The sequence below is a fragment of the Atheta coriaria genome, unplaced genomic scaffold (assembly GCF_025399875.1).
Source record: "Atheta coriaria isolate IRGN ID8LTWV9N9 unplaced genomic scaffold, Caltech_Dcor_3.1 hic_scaffold_10_pilon, whole genome shotgun sequence".
Lineage (NCBI taxonomy): Eukaryota > Metazoa > Arthropoda > Insecta > Coleoptera > Staphylinidae > Dalotia > Dalotia coriaria.
Window position 1 is genome coordinate 8,565,396 of NW_027045452.1, and position 19,267 is coordinate 8,584,662.

At 32.9% G+C, this 19,267-nt stretch overlaps 1 protein-coding gene and 2 long non-coding RNA genes across 3 annotated transcripts; 2 read left to right on the forward strand and 1 right to left on the reverse strand.

Annotated features, from left to right (window-relative positions):
* The first annotated feature begins 6,264 nt into the window (after nucleotides 1-6,264).
* On the forward strand, nucleotides 6,265-6,697 carry LOC135800167 (uncharacterized). Its single transcript, XR_010550116.1, has 3 exons — nucleotides 6,265-6,347; nucleotides 6,454-6,536; nucleotides 6,616-6,697. It is a non-coding gene; the product is annotated as an uncharacterized lncRNA (long non-coding RNA).
* Nucleotides 6,698-12,509: 5,812 nt separating this feature from the next.
* Nucleotides 12,510-17,844, forward strand: LOC135800932 (uncharacterized). The gene is made up of 4 exons (XR_010550252.1): nucleotides 12,510-16,173; nucleotides 16,240-16,421; nucleotides 16,501-16,683; nucleotides 16,861-17,844. It is a non-coding gene; the product is annotated as an uncharacterized lncRNA (long non-coding RNA).
* On the reverse strand, nucleotides 17,779-18,942 carry LOC135800931 (uncharacterized). The gene is made up of 5 exons (XM_065314265.1): nucleotides 18,741-18,942; nucleotides 18,500-18,643; nucleotides 18,309-18,415; nucleotides 18,147-18,222; nucleotides 17,779-18,085 (listed from the first exon to the last, which is right to left on the reverse strand). The coding sequence occupies exons 1-5, from the start codon at nucleotides 18,805-18,807 to the stop codon at nucleotides 17,997-17,999; spliced, it is 483 nt and encodes a 160-aa protein (XP_065170337.1). The 5' UTR covers nucleotides 18,808-18,942; the 3' UTR covers nucleotides 17,779-17,996.
* Nucleotides 18,943-19,267: the final 325 nt, after the last annotated feature.

A 19,267-nucleotide genomic window follows, 5' to 3' on the forward strand; every position in this document is an offset into this window, starting at 1 on the left:
TAATAAAATAGACTAAAAAGTTCATAGTAGTAATTTTCTTTTATCTGTTTCAGATACTTATCAACAAAAATAACCACCAATCATGAAACAATAAATCATTCCAATCTAATATTTAAATGAGGACACAACAGCAATGGTAAATATTAAAGTTTCAAATAAAAATCATCTTTAATTATCTCAAATTTAAATCTATGGTATATAAATAACTAATATTTTAATTTATTTCAGGTTTTCATCACTGAACACATCTTCATTCAATCAATCAGCGGACAGACCAATCCAATCCAAAGGAAATCAACGATCAATCCAAATCTATGATGAGAGGTCAAGGCACTCCCACATGATGGTCTTGAGTCCAGAGAGGGGTCAGTCCGTCGTCGCTGGACCTCTAAATTCAACGCATCCTCCTGCGAGATGTGAGCAGTTATCTCGAGGAGCGGATTAAGGTAGGTAGTGGTGATGCCCATGATCAGAAGGCTGGCGCACACATGTCACTCTTGTATCCGGGGGTGGCATGTCGAACCAGTACTTGGTCATTCGGCTAATCCACCCAGCATTGCTAGAAACGCCGGATGTACATAAGTAGTGAGTAATTTTATGAATTATCGCATGTTCCCGGGTCGAGATTTAAATATCAGTTCAAATCTATAGTCATTCTTTAAACTTTAACGCGAAAACTTTTTTTATCCGCGAATCGTAATAGTTCAACGTATTTAATATTAACGTCTTAATCCGAAGACTTCGAAATATCGACATAAAATAATTCGCGTTTTCTTTTATTTGATTTGAATTTGGACTGATTGTAGTATTACCGTATTACCGCATTACCGTAAATATTGCACCGCGTTTTTAATAAAGTTTCAATTAAGTGTTATCGCGAACACTTTTAAATATTGCATTCGAGTAAAATCAACCGGTCAACACACACACACACACACACACTATAAACACTCACATTACACTTTTGCTCGGTTCGTTTCGGCGAATGCGGAGTTCCTGGGTATTTGGTGTGTCTAGGCACACTCTTTACCTTACATTCTCAACACAACACTACACGTTCTGTTCACGCAGAACACCACAAATTAACACAAATTCGTTCAATGCACCGCGCGCGGCATTTTGAAGCAGAGATTTGCTCTCTGCTTGCAATATAAGTATGAATGGCATGCCTGTTGAATGAATTATTGATATTTTTGGTATGATTGTATTGCACTGTATTGTATTTCATTTCATTTGTGTATGTCGTGTTAAATTTTGGGCAACCAAAAGCCGGCTGCTGCCGCTGGGATGTGGCAGTCGGTCACTTTTGTTTCCGTTGCAAAACCGTTTTGCATCCCGAGCACAGATCGCCAAACGCGTCGGTGTTAGGCGGGCATTTTTTTATTATAATCGGTCTGTGCTCAAAAAGCTATCTCATGTACTTAGGTAGGGACCAAAGGCAGGTCTTATTAAAATAGTTTTAAGTCTCCTACTCCCCTTAGATGTGTGAATGATGATTGTTTTTAGATATTTGTGTACTAATCTTTTTCCGCTTTCAGGATAATCGCGATTTAGCTATTGGTTGACATTAGGCAGGGTTTTAGGTCCTTCCTTATCCTTAATAATGTCTTTTTCTTACAGCAATTTGTGTATTTTTGTATGTTTTATTGATATTTGTTTGATGATTTATTATGTATTTGTATTGTGAGTGTGAATGAGTTCCAAAAATCCAAAAAATCCTTACTAATGAATTATGTTTTTCTTTCAGCAACTAATTAAATATTTCTTCTATGTTTTCAGGGCGTTTTGTTTGAATTGATAATTAATCATTTAATTTATGTTGCAGGGTCCAGGATGCTCGGCAATCATTGATATGTTCTGTGTTGTTTTGTGTTTTATTCTTGAATTTTACTAATCACAAAATTGTTCTGCTTGTTTGTTCGTAGAGTTTAATGGAAGTCCTTTTTATTTTTTTAATTTTATTTATTAATTCCACGAAATAATAATCTTAATCAGTATGCTCCGATTTATAATGGGTTGGAAAGAAATTATCGCACATTGAATACTTGATTGCAATGTTGTGGCAATAATTTAAAGAAGATGAAGATATTTATGACTGAGATTTGATGGAATGGTATGTTTAGTTGATTTTAATTGATTTTAACAGTTGATGAATAATTGATTTGTTTTGCAGGTATTTGAAGAAAATCCTTTTGAAGATATTGATATTTATCCAAATCAAAGCTGGAATGGTTAATTATTATGTAATTCTCATCATTATGATCACAATTTGATGAGATGGTATGTTTATTTGATCATATCGCGTGATAACCGAATATATTAAGTCTTATTTGATGATTTATTTCATTTTGTAGGTTATTGAATGGTTTTGGAATTCATTGAAGTCCTGGAAATTAATTTAACAAAAACTATATTTGAAGAATTTAATTATTGGAGAATCCTCATCATTATTATTGACAAATTATAAAATGGTAGGTATTTTTAAAACTTTTATATCTACCTCCATCCAACGTTTAATTTAATTCTGAATTGATTTGTGTTCACAGGAAAATGACAACATTGTATAATTTACTTCTACTCACAATCGGTCAGGGTCCGATGTGTTTACCCATCAACGAATGGGCTGCAGCCCTTATGGGTGAGTATTATTATATTCAAGTTCTACTCAAAATATTATTCATTTAATTGGAATTTTTATTAACGTAACAAAAAACTTAATTATTTATACAGAAGTTGGAATACATCATTTCTTCTCAACGCCGAGGTTTCAACTCGAGAGGAGGGGGGTATCAACATACCTACAAATCCGAAATATTGGACACACAATTGGTAAGCACAAACAATCGAATTATTTGATATAAAACAACTATTCATGTAATAATACCGGACCGTAATTAATTACTTTTTTTTGAAATTTTTAGAATGGTAATAACTGCACTGTAATAACCTGCAACCACTAAACAACGCAACATCTCAATTCTTATATCAACAAATAACTCCTTATAATAAGCGGCGTGCACTGGAATCAATCGGTAAGCATTTGCAATATATTAAGATAATTAAGAAATTACTTATCTAGAAATAAAAACAATTCATTTTTTGTTTTAATTTGCTTTTGGAACTTTTATGATTGATAATAATCACAGTTTACTGCAGAATACATCATCATTATCAAATCATCATCAAATATGTACCAGTAAAAGTAACCAGAATAAATGGTGGTCAATCAACTTAACCTGTAAGTATAAACAATTAAAGAAATTAATAACTCATCGAATAAAAACGATTAAAATTGATAAATTAATTATTTTCTTTGTCTGTTTCAGATACTTATCAACAAAAATAACCACCAATCATGGAACAATAAATCATTCCAATCTAATATTTAAAGGAGGACACAACAGCAAAGGTATTTAGAGTTTTAAATAAAAATCATCTTTAATTGAATTTTATATTATGTAGATAACTAATATTCATATTTGTTACAGGTTTTCATCACTGAACACATCTTCATCCCATCAAGCAGAGGACAAATCCCATCCAAACGGACCTGATCAACCCAAATCTATGATGAGAGGACAGGGCACTCCGACAAGATGGTCTTGAGTTCAGAGAAGGGTCAACTCGCCCTACGCTGGACTTCTAAATTCAACGCATCCTCCTGCGAGATGTGAGCTGTTATCTCGAGGAGCGGATTAAGGTAGGTAGTGGTTATGCCCATGATCAGAAGGCTGGCGCACACATGTCACTCTTGTATCCGGGGGTGGCATGTCCAACCAGTACTTGGTCATTCGGCTAATCCACCCAGCATTGCTAGAAACGCCGGATGTACATAAGTAGTGAGTAATTTTATGAATTATCGCATGTTCCCGGGTCGCGATTCAATTAACGTCTTAATCTGAAGACTTTGAAATATCGACATAAAATAATCCGCGTTGTCTTTTATTTGATTTGAATTTGAACTGATTGTAGTATTACCGTATTACCGCAAACCTTGCACCGCGTTTTATTAAAGTTTCAATTAAGTGTTATCGCGAACACTTTTAAATTTTACATTCGAGTAAAATCAACCGGTCAACACACACACACACACACACACTATAAACACTCACAATACACTTTTGCTCGGTTCGTTTCGGCGAATGCGGAGTTCCAGGGTATTTGGTGTGTCTAGGCACACCCTTTACCTTACATTCTCAACACAACACTACACGTTCTGTTCACGCAGAACACCACAAATTAACACACTTTAATTCAATGCATCGCGCGCGGCATTTTGAATCAGAGATTTGCTCTCTGCTTGCAATATAAGTATGAATGGCATGCCTGTTGAATGAATTATTGATATTTTTGGTATGATTGTATTGCACTGTATTGTATTTCATTTCATTTGTGTATGTCGTGTTAAATTTTGGGCAACCAAAAGCCGGCTGCTGCCGCTGGGATGTGGTAGTCGGTCACTTTTGTTTTCGTTGCAAAACCGTTTTGCATCCCGAGCACAGATCGCCAAACGCGTCGGTGTTAGGCGGGCATTTTTTTTTATTATAATCGGTCTGTGCTCACAAAGCTATCTCATGTACTTAGGTAGGGACCAAAGGCAGGTTTTATTAAATTAGTTCTAAGTCTCCTACTCCTCTTAGATGTGTGAATGATGAATTGTTTTTAGATATTTGTGTACTAATCTTTTTCCGCTTTCAGGATAATCGCGATTTAGCTATTGGTTGACATTAGGCAGGGTTTTAGGTCCTTCCTTATCCTTAATAATGTCTTTTTCTTACAGCAATTTGTGTATTTTTGTATGTTTTATTGATATTTGTTTGATGATTTATTATGTATTTGTATTGTGAGTGTGAATGAGTTCCAAAAATCCAAAAAATCCTTACTAATGAATTATGTTTTTCTTTCAGCAACTAATTAAATATTTCTTCTATGTTTTCAGGGCGTCTTGTTTGAATTGATAATTAATATTTTAATTTATGTTGCAGGGTCCAGGATGCTATCCAATCGTTGATGTGTTTTAGAGTTGTTTTATGTTTTATTCTTGAATTTTACTAATCACAAAATTGTTCTGCTTGTTTGTTTGTAGAGTTTAATGGAAGTCCTTTTTATTTTTTTAATTTTATTTATTAATTCCACGAAATAATAATCTTAATCAGTATGCACCGATTTATAATGGGTTGGAAAGAAATTATCGCACATTGAATACTTGATTGCAATGTTGAGACAATAATTTAGAGAAGATGAAGATCTTTATGACTGAGATTTGATGGAATGGTATGTTTAGTTGATTTTATTTAATATATTGATGAATAATTGATTTGTTTTGCAGGTATTTGAAGAAAATCCCTTTGAAGATATTGATATTTATCCAAATCAAAGCTGGAATGCTTAATTATTATGTAATTCTCATCATTATGATCACAATTTGATGAAATGGTATGTTTATTTGATCTTATCGGGTGATAACCGAATATATTAAATCTTATTTGATGATTTATTTCATTTTGTAGGTTTTGAATGGCTTTGGAATTTATTGAAGTACTAGAAATTAATTTAACAAATACAATACTGGAAGAATTTAATTAATGGGTAACCTCATCATTATTATTGACAAATTATAAAATAGTAGGTATTTTTAAAACTTTTTATATCTACAGCCAACGTTTAATTTAATTCTTAATTGTGTTCACAGGAAAATGACAACATTGGATAATTTACTTCTACAAACAATCGGTCAGGGTCCGATGTGTTTACCCATCAAGAAATGGGCTGCAGCCCTTAAGGGTGAGTATTATTATATTCAAATTCTACTCAAAATATTATTCATTTAATTGGAATTTTTATTAACGTAACAAAAACTTAATTATTTATATAGAAGTTGGAATACATCATTTCTTCACAAGGCCAAGGTTTTAACTGGGGGTATCAGCATACACACAAATCCGAAATATTGGACACACAATTGGTAATCACAAACAATTGAACTATTTAATAATAATAACTATTCATGTAATGGTTCAGGACCGTAATTAATTACTTTTTGAAATTTTCAGAATGGTTCGGCACTGTAATAACCTGCAAGCACTAAACTACACAACATCTCAATTCAAATATCAACAAATAACTCCTTATAACAAGCGGCGTGCACAGGAATCAATCGGTAAGCATTAGAAATATAATAAGACAATTAAAAATACTTGTCTAGAAATAAAAACAATTAATTTTTGTTTTAATTTGCTTTTAGAACTTTTATGATTGATAATAAGCACAGTTTACTGCAGAATACATCATCTCACAACAAATATGAACCAGTAACTAAACTGAAGTGGTGGTCACTCAACTCATCTGTAAGTATAAACACTATAAACAATCAACTAAATTAATAATAATTCATCATTTAATAAAAGAGCGACTAAAAATGATAAATTAATTATTTTCTTTTATCTGTTTCAGATACTTCTCAACAAAAATAACCACCAATCATGGAACAATAAATCATTCCAATCTAATATGTAAAGGAAGACACAACAGCAATGGTAAATATTTAAGTTTTAAATTAAAATCATCTTTAATTGAATTTTATATTATATAAATAACTAATTTTTTTTGTTTCAGGTTTTCGTTACTTTGAACACATCTTCATTCCATCAAGCAGAGGACAAATCCAATCCAAACGGACCTGATCAACCCAAATCTATGATGAGAGGTCAGGGCACTCCGACAAGATGGTCTTGCGTCCAGAGAGGGTCAATCTCGCCCGACGCTGGACTTCTAAATACAACGCATCCTCCTGCGAGATGTGAGCAGTTATCTCGAGGAGCGGAGTAAGGTAGGTAGTGGTTATGCCCATGATCAGAAGGCTGGCGCACACATGTCACTCTTGTATCCGGGGGTGGCATGTCGAACCAGTACTTGGTCATTCGGCTAATCCACCCAGCATTGCTAGAAACGCCGGATGTACATAAGTAGTGAGTAATTTTATGAATTATCGCATGTTCCCGGGTCGCGATTCAATTAATATCAGTTCAAATCTATAAATAGTCATTCTTTCAAGTTTAACGCGAAAACTTAATTAAACCGCGTGTTATGAGCGTATCATTTATGGTTTATTTATGTTTATTGCACATTACTTGGATTTTTGAGTTAGAAATATTGTGTATTTAGTTTTAGTTTTATATTCTATTACCATTTATTATTTTATTGAAATTTCCCGGCCGAAGGGTACGGTTTGTACAGACCTACCGCACATTAGCATAAACATTATAAGGGTCAATGACCCGAGCGGCTACCCTTGGTCCTTCTTTCTAGTGTATTTTACGATAAGTTTAGTTTAAGATTATTAGTGCTAAAATTATTTAGTCTTAGCTCAACCTCGGTGGAGTTCGGTCAGCCTTATGAGCCAGAAGTAGAGTTTGTAATTCGCCTCTTGGTCAATATTTTGTAAATAAAGACTTAGTAGAATCTTTGGCTCAGTTCTTCTTTCCGAAAGAAATAATAAGTTAGAAGAATCGGGTTGTCTGAAGAGCAAAGGCTCACAACATCATCCCTAACATTTTGGTGACAGCGGTGTAAGTAGTTCACATTGTTTGAGTTTCTCTATCGATTCGAACTACCCCGAATATAATAATAATAAAAATAAAAAATAATAATAATAATAATAAAATCAAAGAGTAAATAAATAAATATCAAAAATGGCCAATAACGCATTTAGTGAAAAAGATTTATTAGGATATATCGATGCATTTGACGGGAAAGATGTCTCAAAATTAGACACATTTATTAATCAAGTGAATATTGCCTTAAACTTGTTAGCAGAAGATAGAAGAAGTAATTTCATCGATATAATAATTGGTTTTAAAATCACAGGCGACGCATTAGAAAGAGTCAGAACCTTCGAGTTTGATACATGGGACGAATTAGTATTAAAATTGACTCAAAATTTTAAACAAGTGACAAAATCAATTCCTACACTAATAAACGAAATATCAAACTGCAAACAACGTAGTAATGAAAATATTGACGCGTATGCAAGCAGAATAAAATCCCTAAGAACTCAATTTCTGAGAATTGCCGAAAGAGGTGATCAAACAATAGAAACGATTTGTGTAAATGGGTTTAAAAGAGGGCTATTAAATTTTAAAATTCAAAACGCATTGCTGGGTTGCGAAGCTAATGATTTAAGTAGTGTCATCGAAAGAGCAGTGAACATTGAAAGCGAGATTGGTCTTACACAAGGTGGAAGAATTAATTATTTTAATAAATTAAATTGTAATATTTGTGGGAGAAATAATCATAGTACAAACCAATGCAGGTTTCAGAGAAATCACATAAAATGCGAAATTTGTAATAGAAATAACCACCAAACCCATCAATGTAGGTTTAATAGAAACCATCAAAGTTTTACACAAAGTATTAATTATGGACAAGGGCCAGGTAACCAAGATAATTATGGAAATAGACAAAATACGTTTAGACCCCATAACAACTTCAGTCAAAGTAACAACAATAATTATCAGAGAAATTATCAAACCGTCGGACAAAACAATAATCAGGGAAGTAATCAAAGGAATCTCCAAAATACATCAAACAACAGAATAAATCGCTTGACAAATCCGGGAAACGAGAGCTCTCCAACTGTGCAGGTCAGTTCGGAGAACAACCAATAAACCCTGTATTAAAAGGCAGTACACAGATTGAGGGTGATAGTATTTTAAATGATAATATTGGGAACATAGGAGTTAATAATTGTCAAAAGGATAAAGAACAACATGTCGTATTAAGAATTAATGACTTGAATGAAATAATTTATGTAAAAACAAATCGAGAACAAGTAGATAAGGAACATATAAAGTTGATAGTCGATACGGCGGCTCAATTAAGCTTGATTAAAGAAAATCAAATAGTTGACAAACAAAATATAACGCAAGAAGAGCAAACTAATATTGTAGGAGTAGCAAATGTTCAAATAAAAACACTGGGTTCGTATTGTTTAACACCAAAGATAGATTCCACGAATTTTTCATTTAAGTTCCAAGTTGTTCCAGACGAAATTAATATTCCCTTTGATGGAATTATTGGAAGGGATATTATCTCACAATACAATGGTGTAATATCATACCAAGACCAAACATTTAAATTAAATGATTACATATTTAAATTACATACAGTCGATGCTTCTAATTTGATTTGCGTGCCACCTAGATGTGAAATAATAACTAAAATTAAGTGTATTTCTCAAGATCAAACAATTTATTGCCCCAAATTCAGATTTAATGAGGAAGTAATAACCAGTGAATGTTTGACAAATATAAAAAACAATGAATTTAAAATTGCAATCATAAACTTATCAGAAAAGGAATATATGATAGAAAATCCATCTATTGAATTTGAACCAGTAAATATTGACGAAACGGAAACAAATTTAAATATTTTTAATTATAGCGAGGTAAACGTGTTACAAAGAGTTGAGCAGATAAAGAATTCTATTGATGTTTCCAAACTAAATTCAGAAGAAATCGAATCTATTTATAAATCAATCATAGAATATGAAGATATAGTACATTTGCCAGGTGACAAGCTCAGTCACACGGACGCAACGAATCACAGAATAACAACAAGTGATAACGCACCAATATTTGTGAAACCCTACAGACTGCCACATACGCAAAAGCAAATTATAAATAACAAAATTACCGAAATGCTCAATGACGATATTATAGAACACAGTCAATCGCCATATAATGCGCCACTACTACTAATACCAAAGAAGTCCAATAAAACAGGAGAAATTCAATACAGAGTAGTGATAGACTTTAGAAAGCTTAACGATAAAACAACAACAGATGTTTATCCATTACCGAATATTACAGACATTTTGGATCAATTGGGACGTTCAAAATATTTTACGACTCTAGATTTACCAAGCGGATATCATCAAGTACCTTTGCACGTAGATGATAGAGAAAAGACAGCGTTCAGTACCGACTCAGGACATTTTCAGTACAAAAGAATGCCACAAGGACTTAAGAACTCGAGTGCAACATTTCAAAGATTAATGAACTCAATACTATCAGGTTTAATTGGAATAAAGTGTTTCGTTTATGTAGATGATATTGTTGTATATGCAAATACACTGGTAGATCATGAAAAGAAAATTATAGAAGTGCTACAAAGATTTAGAGAAAGTAAATTAAAGATTAACATAGAAAAATGTAAATTCTTGCAGAAGGAATGTGTATTTTTAGGTCATGTTATTACGGAAAATGGCATTAAGCCGGATCCAAATAAAATAAAAGCGGTGATAAACTTTAAAACACCACAAACGCCTAAAGACGTAAAATCATTCCTTGGTCTTGTAGGATATTATAGGAAGTTTATTAACAATTTTTCAAAAATAGCGTATCCCTTGAACTCACTGTTAAAAAAGAATGTCAAATTTGTTTGGACCCCTGAATGTGAAATAGGATTTAACGAATTAAAACAGGCAGTAACTACAGAGCCAATCTTAATCTATCCACAATTCGATAAACCATTTATTATAACATGTGACGCGAGCAAAAAAGGGCTAGGAGTAATATTATCACAAGGCGAAATTGGAAGTGATAAACCGATAGCATTTGCAAGTAGATCACTAAATACGGCTGAAATAAATTACTCTACTACTGAAAGAGAGATGAAGGCAATTTTATTCGGAATCAATCATTTTAGGCCATACATATATGGAACCAAATTTACAATTGTGACTGATCATAAGCCTCTATCACAAGTATTCAGAGTAAAGGATCCAGGAGCCAGACTCTTAAAATACCGATTAAGGTTAGCCGAATATGACTGCACGATAGTTTACAAAGAAGGTAAAGCAAACACCAATGCAGATGCACTAAGCAGAATTTATGCAACTCAAACCAGAGAAATAGACGGTTACCTAGAATTTGAAAATTATACGAAATACAAAATCATAACTAATCCAAACATAATTGAGCAAGCACTTATAACAGAAAATGAATTAGATAGAAATGCAAACGTTATTTTTATACCTAGGAAACCGAACATTAACAGCAACGAATTACAAATTTTAGACAGAAAATTCAACTTATTTTTTGAAATCGAACAAAAGAATCCCAGTTTAAATGACATACTTGTTTTGAATAATATAAGCAGTAAATATAAAACAAACTAATATGCCTTATATACAAGGAATACGAAGTTGACACCGACGATTACGAAGAACTATGGATAGTATTAAACAAATTGGTAAACGTTTTACAAGAAATGAATTTAAAAGAAATAAACTTAATGACAATAAAGAATAATAGAAATTTCAAATGGGAAAAAATTAGACCAGTTCTTAGATACTTAATCAAAAATGTGAAAGTAGTAAATTATGACACGATAATTGAAGAATCCGACAGTATTACCGAAGAACAGAAATTAGAATTAATACATGAGTATCATGATTCACCCACTGGAGGACACCAAGGTGCAAGTAGAACCTATAAACGCATGAAGCAAAAATACAGTTGGAAAAACATGAAAGAAGATATCCAAAAATATATCAAGAAATGTGATAGTTGCCAAAGAAACAAAATAACTACAAAGCCGATCAAGATGCCGTTAGTAATCACCAGTACATCTTCGCAGCCATTCGAAAAGATTTATTTGGATATTGTAGGACCATTAACATGTAGTCAATCAGGAAATAAATACATTTTAACGGCACAAGACGATCTAACAAAGTATTCAATAGCAATGACTATACCCGACCAGGAAGCAAAGACAATTGCAAAGCAACTAGTAAACAATATAATATGTAAATATGGAATTCCAGATTTTGTTTTAACCGATCAAGGTACTAACTTTTGAGCAAATTATTTAAAGAATTATGCAAACTTTTGAACATACATAAATTACAAACAACGGCATACCACCCGCAGACAAATGGAGCATTAGAGAGATCACATCGAACATTAGCGGAGTATTTAAGACATTTCCGTACAAAAAATCAAACAGATTGGGACGAATTTGTGCAAACAGCCATGTTTACGTATAATACCACCCCACACACAGCAACGGGACACACACCATTTAACTTACTATTTGGTTATGAAGCTAAATTGCCTTCGGCTATAACGAGGAAACCCCAACCTCTTTATAATTATGATGATTATGTCCTAAATTTGCGTTCAAAAATGCAAGAAATTAGAGAATTTGCAAAATCAAACATAGGAAAATCTAAAATTAAAGCCAAACAGAATTATGACAGACATAGTAACGTCAAAGTATTTTGTGTCGGAGACCAGGTACTTATGAAAACTGAGGCAATAAAACAAGGTTTATGTAGAAAGTTACATCCATTGTGGAATGGGCCGTACACCATTGTGACAAAACATTCTGATGTAAACTACACGATCCGAGTTGGAAAAAGGACACAAAAAGTGCATGCAAATAGACTGAAAATGTATAGAATCTAGAAAAAACAATTAGTATATATCAAACTAATAATAAAAATAATAGTAATAATAATAATAATAATAATAATATAAGATCCTTTAGACTATATATGAGATAACTATATAAGATAAATCAAAGGTTGCAGATTAACAATTTTAATAATAACGGTTCTGGAATTCATTACCATCAGCGCATAGATGACACTAAACAACAATATTTAAACATTAATGCTGAAGATCTAGCAATGTGCATAGAAACAACCAAATTTCACAGAATTTGCAGACAATCAAATCCCATTCTATTTACACACAATCATAATAATTGTGAAATCGCATTATTTAATAAGAACGATGATAAAATTCCCGATAATTGTGACAAAAGGCTTATAGAAGTAGAAGAAAGTATCTTTATTCAACTAACAAATAAAAATGCTTGGCTATTTTTAATACCGAAACAAGAACCTTAACTTTAACTTGCACACATAAAAATCCAATAGATATTAAATTAAGAAATTCGGGTATAGTTACGATTGATGAGAAATGTAAAGCATACGGTGGGCTATTTATTTTGAATACAAGGCAAGACATCGATGGAGGATCACTACCCGAGACTTTTGTACCAACATTCGATATTACTGACGAGATCCGAGCATCAACCATCACATCGAGGACCTCAACGTACAATCTCACAAGCTGGAGGAATTAGACAAAATATTAAACCAGAAGAAGCCTTCGAAATTTGAACATCCATGGTCCATCAGTGGCTACACAATAGTTGCTATAATGTTAATCTTTACGATTTTCAAAATCATTCGAAAGATAAAGCAAAGGAGAAGAAGGAGAACAATTAGAGCAGACGACCTTTGGTGCCAGGTACGCATATCTTCGGACAACATGGAAATGATCCACACGTCACCCCCAACAGAAGATAACGGAGCATTCGTGATAACTACAAATACAAAAGCGAATAGTGCAGTGTCGATCGGACAGAATTTTTAAAATGAACAAGAATGTGAATAGGAAGTGAAACTAGAAACAATAATAAGAATAGAAGTTTAATGGATTAACTTAGAACCATAGCGCTTAAGATTAAATTAAGTTTCGTAAAAAAAAAATATATATATATATATATATATATATATATACATTTTTTTTTTCCGGGGAGGATGGAGTGATGTTATGAGCGTATCATTTATGGTTTATTTATGTTTATTGCACATTACTTGGATTTTTGAGTTAGAAATATTGTGTATTTAGTTTTAGTTTTATATTCTATTACCATTTATTATTTTATTGAAATTTCCCGGCCGAAGGGTACGGTTTGTACAGACCTACCGCACATTAGCATAAACATTATAAGGGTCAATGACCCGAGCGGCTACCCTTGGTCCTTCTTTCTAGTGTATTTTACGATAAGTTTAGTTTAAGATTATTAGTGCTAAAATTATTTAGTCTTAGCTCAACCTCGGTGGAGTTCGGTCAGCCTTATGAGCCAGAAGTAGAGTTTGTAATTCGCCTCTTGGTCAATATTTTGTAAATAAAGACTTAGTAGAATCTTTGGCTCAGTTCTTCTTTCCGAAAGAAATAATAAGTTAGAAGAATCGGGTTGTCTGAAGAGCAAAGGCTCACAACATCATCCCTAACACGCGAATCATTAATTTATCCGCGAATCATAATATTTCAACGTAATTAATATTAACGTCTTAATCTGAAGACTTTTTGAAAATCCGAAATAAAAAAATCCGCGATTTGCTTTTATTTAATTTGAATTTGAACTGATTGTAGTATTACCGTATTGCCGCAAACATTGCACCGCGTTTTATTAAAGTTTCAATTAAGTGTTATCGCGAACACTTTTAAATATTACATTCGAGTAAAATCAACCGGTCAACACACACACACACACACACACTATAAACACTCACATTACACTTTTGCTCGGTTCGTTTCGGCGAATGCGGAGTTCCTGGGTATTTGGTGTGTCTAGGCACACCCTTTACCTTACATTCTCAACACAACACTACACGTTCTGTTCACGCAGAACAACACAAATTAACACAAATTAATTCAATGCATCGCGCGCGGCATTTTGAAGCAGAGATTTGCTCTCTGCTTGCAATATAAGTATGAATGGCATGCCTGTTGAATGTTTATATTTTTGGTATGATTGTATTGCACTGTATTGTATTTCATTTCATTTGTGTATGTCGTGTTAAATTTTGGGCAACCAAAAGCCGGCTGCTGCCGCTGGGATGTGGCAGTCGGTCACTATTGTTTTCGTTGCAAAACCGTTTTGCATCCCGAGCACAGATCGCCAAACGCGTCGGTGTTAGGCGGGTATTTTTTTATTATAATCGGTCTGTGCTCACAAAGCTATCTCATGTACTTAGGTAGGGACCAAAGGCAGGTCTTATTAAATTAGTTTTAAGTCTCCTACTCCTCTTAGATGTGTGAATGATGAATTGTTTTTAGATATTTGTGTACTAATCTTTTTCCGCTTTCAGGATAATCGCGATTTAGCTATTGGTTGACATTAGGCAGGGTTTTAGGTCCTTCCTTATCCTTATTAATGTCTTTTTCTTACAGCAATTTGTGTATTTTTTATATGTTTTATTGATATTTGTTTGATGATTTATTATGTATTTGTATTGTGAGTGTGAATGAGTTCCAAAAATCCAAAAAATCCTTACTAATGAATTATGATTTTGTTTCAGTAACTAATTAAATATTTCTTCTATGTTTTCAGGGCGTTTTGTTTGAATTGATAATTAATCTTTTAATATATGTTACAGGGTCCTGGATGCTATCCAATCGTTGATGTGTTTTAGAGTTGTTTTATGTTTTATTCTTGAATTTTACTAATCACAAAATTGTTCTGCTTGTTTGTTTGTACAGATTAATGGAAATCCTAATGAATTATCAGAAACTACGAAAAAATAAATAATAAAAATTGCAAGAGTCAAGGTTGCCAAAGAAACGACATTCGAACTTCAAAAAAGATATTACAAGAAACATTGGAATTGGAATCAAATACTGATAACAACTTCATGTACAGAGCAGTGCAGTGTAGTGAGAAGTGTATTATTAATAGTGCGCGACTGTTGCAATATAGTGCCGGAGTGTCGTGAAATATTTAACAATTCCTTTACAGATCAACCGTTTTTAAGACATGAAGAAACCAAGATAGATGAGATTTTTCTCCAGGATGTACCAAGATAAGAGTACTTTTGTGGGCCCACTAATTCAAAACGACAATGGAGTTTACAAGCCGATGATAAATCCGAAATTATCAATTACAACGGAAGAATTCAAAATAGAAATAGCGAGAATTAAGATTGCCAAAGACGACATTAAAACCTCAAAAAAGATACTACATAAAACATTGGAATTGGAAATTGGAAAACATGTAGAATTGGAATAGAATGTTGATATCAATTTTATGTGCAGTGCTGTGCAGTGAGAAGTGTATTATTAATAGTGCGCCAGCGTGTCTATATAGTGCGGGAAAATGAAATAATTCTTAATAATTCCTTTACAGATCAACAGCATGTTTTAACTGCACGAAAGTCAATAATCATAGTCATGTTGCACGTTCTTATGTCTCGTTTTTGAATGCGAAACAAGAAGATCCTTCCATCCTGAGGGCAAAGAAGATCCTTCCATCCTGAGGCCATGGAGAGATGAGGCGTTGTACTAAAATAAGGCACATTTCAAAGAGTTTCAGGTGAATAACATTACCATAATTTTTTTGATAGAATAATATTTATTCTAATATTTTCCATGTTAACAGAAGAAGAAGAAGAAGAAGAAGAAGATCCATCCATCCACGCCGAGGTCAGTCCTGAAGGGTATGCACCAGATTCAGCCTTCTTTCCGACCGGAAGAACTCTTGAGGGTCAGGGTCCGATGTGTACACCCATCAAGGAATGGGCTGCTGCCCTTGGGGGTATGTAAAGTTGGAAAGAAATTGTGGTGAGTATTATTTCAATCATTTTGTTATTACTAAACAATTAAACAATTATTAATGTTATTAATGTTAACCTAAACCTAGCTAAAGAAGAGGTCAATGATGTGCAGTTCCATCCACGCCGAGGTAGATCATGAAGGATGACCTAATGTGATGTATCCAGTTTTCCAGCGAGAAAAAGCCTTTTGGGGTCAGGGTCCGATGTGTACACCCATCAAGGAATGGGCTGCTGCCCTTAAGGGTTTGCACAACCGCAAAAATGCTGTGGTGAGTATTATTATCATCAAAATCAACTCAAAATATTATTTAAATTTTTAACAAGTTAACAAAACACTTATATAATTATTTATTTTAATTTTAGAAAGTAATATTTCAATTGAAAATGTTTACAAAGTACTAACACTAACTAATACTAATTAATTTTCTTAATTTTGTTATATATAGAAGCTGGACTACATAATTTTTTCCCAACGCCGAGGTTTCATCTAAAGGGGGGTGGGGGTATCAATATACACACAAATCCGAAATATTGGACACCGGGTTAAGTCCACCGCGAGCCCCACATCACCTTTAGAAGTAGATGCTTGGATGTTGTATACCCATCTAGGAATGGGCAGATACTTCTGTCGGTGGTGAGGGGCACATCAACAACACACACTACTCTTGGAGGTGATGACAGATGCACCCATCTGGAACCTCTTAGAGAACTCGGGCGTCTTGTTAATTCATTATAATTTTGCTAATTCGTTATAATGGACAACCGTGTCCATCCGCGTTAGAATCACGCGAACGACAAAGTACACATCAACACACACTTTCATAACACTCATTACTTTACACTAACACTTAATGATGAGGTGGAGTCAACAGAAACATTTATTGTGATGATTTGTTTAATTGGCTTAGTATTTCTTTTAGTTTTTCGTAATTTTATGAAGAAACATCATGAAATGAAGAAGATTCGGAAGAAATATAATGAAAGATGTCACATTCAAGTAAAAAGAAAGTAATTGACAAATATTGAAGTAAGAGATCTTTATATTTTGTGTTTTGTGTCGTTTTGGGTTGGTGTTTCATATGTTTATGAACAGTTCGTAGTGTAGTGTAGTAGTAGAAAGCACGTAGTCGTAGTAGTAGTAGTATGTAGTATTAGTTGTAGTTATAGACTAGTAGTAGAGTAGTGGACTGTGAAATGAACATTTGAAATTCTAACAAATTCTACACAATTTACAAACAGTTAAAAAAGCTTCGGAATAGAAAGATTCCAATGGAAAATGTCAAGCAAATCGTTAATCAAAGAAAGAGGATTCCAAGCAACTTGGCGGTTACATAGTTTAAGATTTTCTTTCTCATTAAACAATGTTTTGATTTCATAATATTTTAATTTATTGTTCAATAATCAAAATATTAGTCAATCTAACAAGTGCACTTCAAACATATCTTTTGTCAATTTGTTAAGTACACGAAAACATTTCTAGAAATTATTAAATTATTATTCCCTTCATACACTAAATAAGAATGTATTAATTTTTCTTGGAATTTTTTTTTGTATTAAACTTTTGTTCACAGATTTAAATTTGTTATTTACCACAACCACCTCCTGAGCAAGCTGATTTCTTTTTAGGTTTGAATGTGCTTCCTGATGAATCGCCCATAAGTGGATTATATTCTAAAAACATTATTTAGGATAAGAACATCACATAATACATAAACTTTCAATTAATATTTACCTGATTTTCCTAGTTTACTTCCACCTCCTTTACCATCATGTCTTGCAAGATATTCCTCACGCTTTTTAGCTTCTTTCTACAAGATATCAATGGAAATTTAAATAAATTTTTAATTCAATGGGAAGTATATTATAAAAAAATAATTGTAGAATATGTACTAACTTCTTTTTGTTTCAGGACATATCGTTCGGCGTCGATGTTGTACTGTTCTTGTACTTTCTTCAGTGCTTCTTCCCTGGCAACTCTTAGACTTGACAATTTATCAGTTTCTGCAGAAAAATGATGGACAATCAGTGAACATACTCAATATTAATACATTATTCAACACAAAAAGGTAAATTATATAAACTTACTTTTGTAGACATTCTGCTCATACTCATATCTATCTCTTTTCTTTTCATATTCTTCGAGATATGGACTTATTCTGCTGTAGATATAGGCAACAACTATTGATGCAATGACCAGGTACCATCCGTAATTCTCAAAGAAAAAAACAACTACAAAAAAGATAAGTGATAAGTACAGGTGCTTACTACGTGATTTATTACTAATTTATTTATTTGTTTTCGTTTAGTAGCAAAAGTTGCTACTTACTATAATTCAATGGATTCTGTGAGACTTCTTCCTCTTCAGCTATGATTTCTTCGTACTCCGCTGACATTTTGAATATTACTACGTGAGATTATGTTTCTATAACTTGCAAAAATGCTGTTTCATTTGTATAATTTAACTAAACTTCATCAATATTTATATTCTTCGTAGGTAGTTGTCAACTTGGTTTGTTTTCGTCATGATGTGGCTTTATCCAAGTGGGAGAAAATTATCCAGGGAATTTATTTTCTTTAGAGTGGCAATCATTATTTGAAAATTTGAAATTCAAAGCAAGAAAAACTACAAAAAAGACAATAAAAACACTTTTACGGTAATTAAATATATACAATATTATATAGAGTAAATATATACATGTTTAATTCTATAAAAATGAATTAAATCATAATTCAATTGATGACTCAAAGCAGAAACTAGGGGAATATATTTTTAGTCACGTTAAGTTGTCGCACTTGCAAAATTCGAATACAAAAATCGTAACGCAATAAACAATAAACAAATCAAAGTCTATG

Bases quoted from the DNA above. Each gene is read 5' to 3' on its own strand.
- LOC135800931 (XM_065314265.1), bottom strand. From the start codon at position 18,807: ATGTCAGCGGAGTACGAAGAAATCATAGCTGAAGAGGAAGAAGTCTCA. The intron at 18,416-18,499 runs GTAAGTTTATAT...ATTTTTCTGCAG, and splicing joins TGAGCAGAATGTCTACAAAA to AAACTGATAAATTGTCAAGT. The intron at 18,223-18,308 runs GTTAGTACATAT...GATATCTTGTAG, and splicing joins ATGTCCTGAAACAAAAAGAA to AAAGAAGCTAAAAAGCGTGA.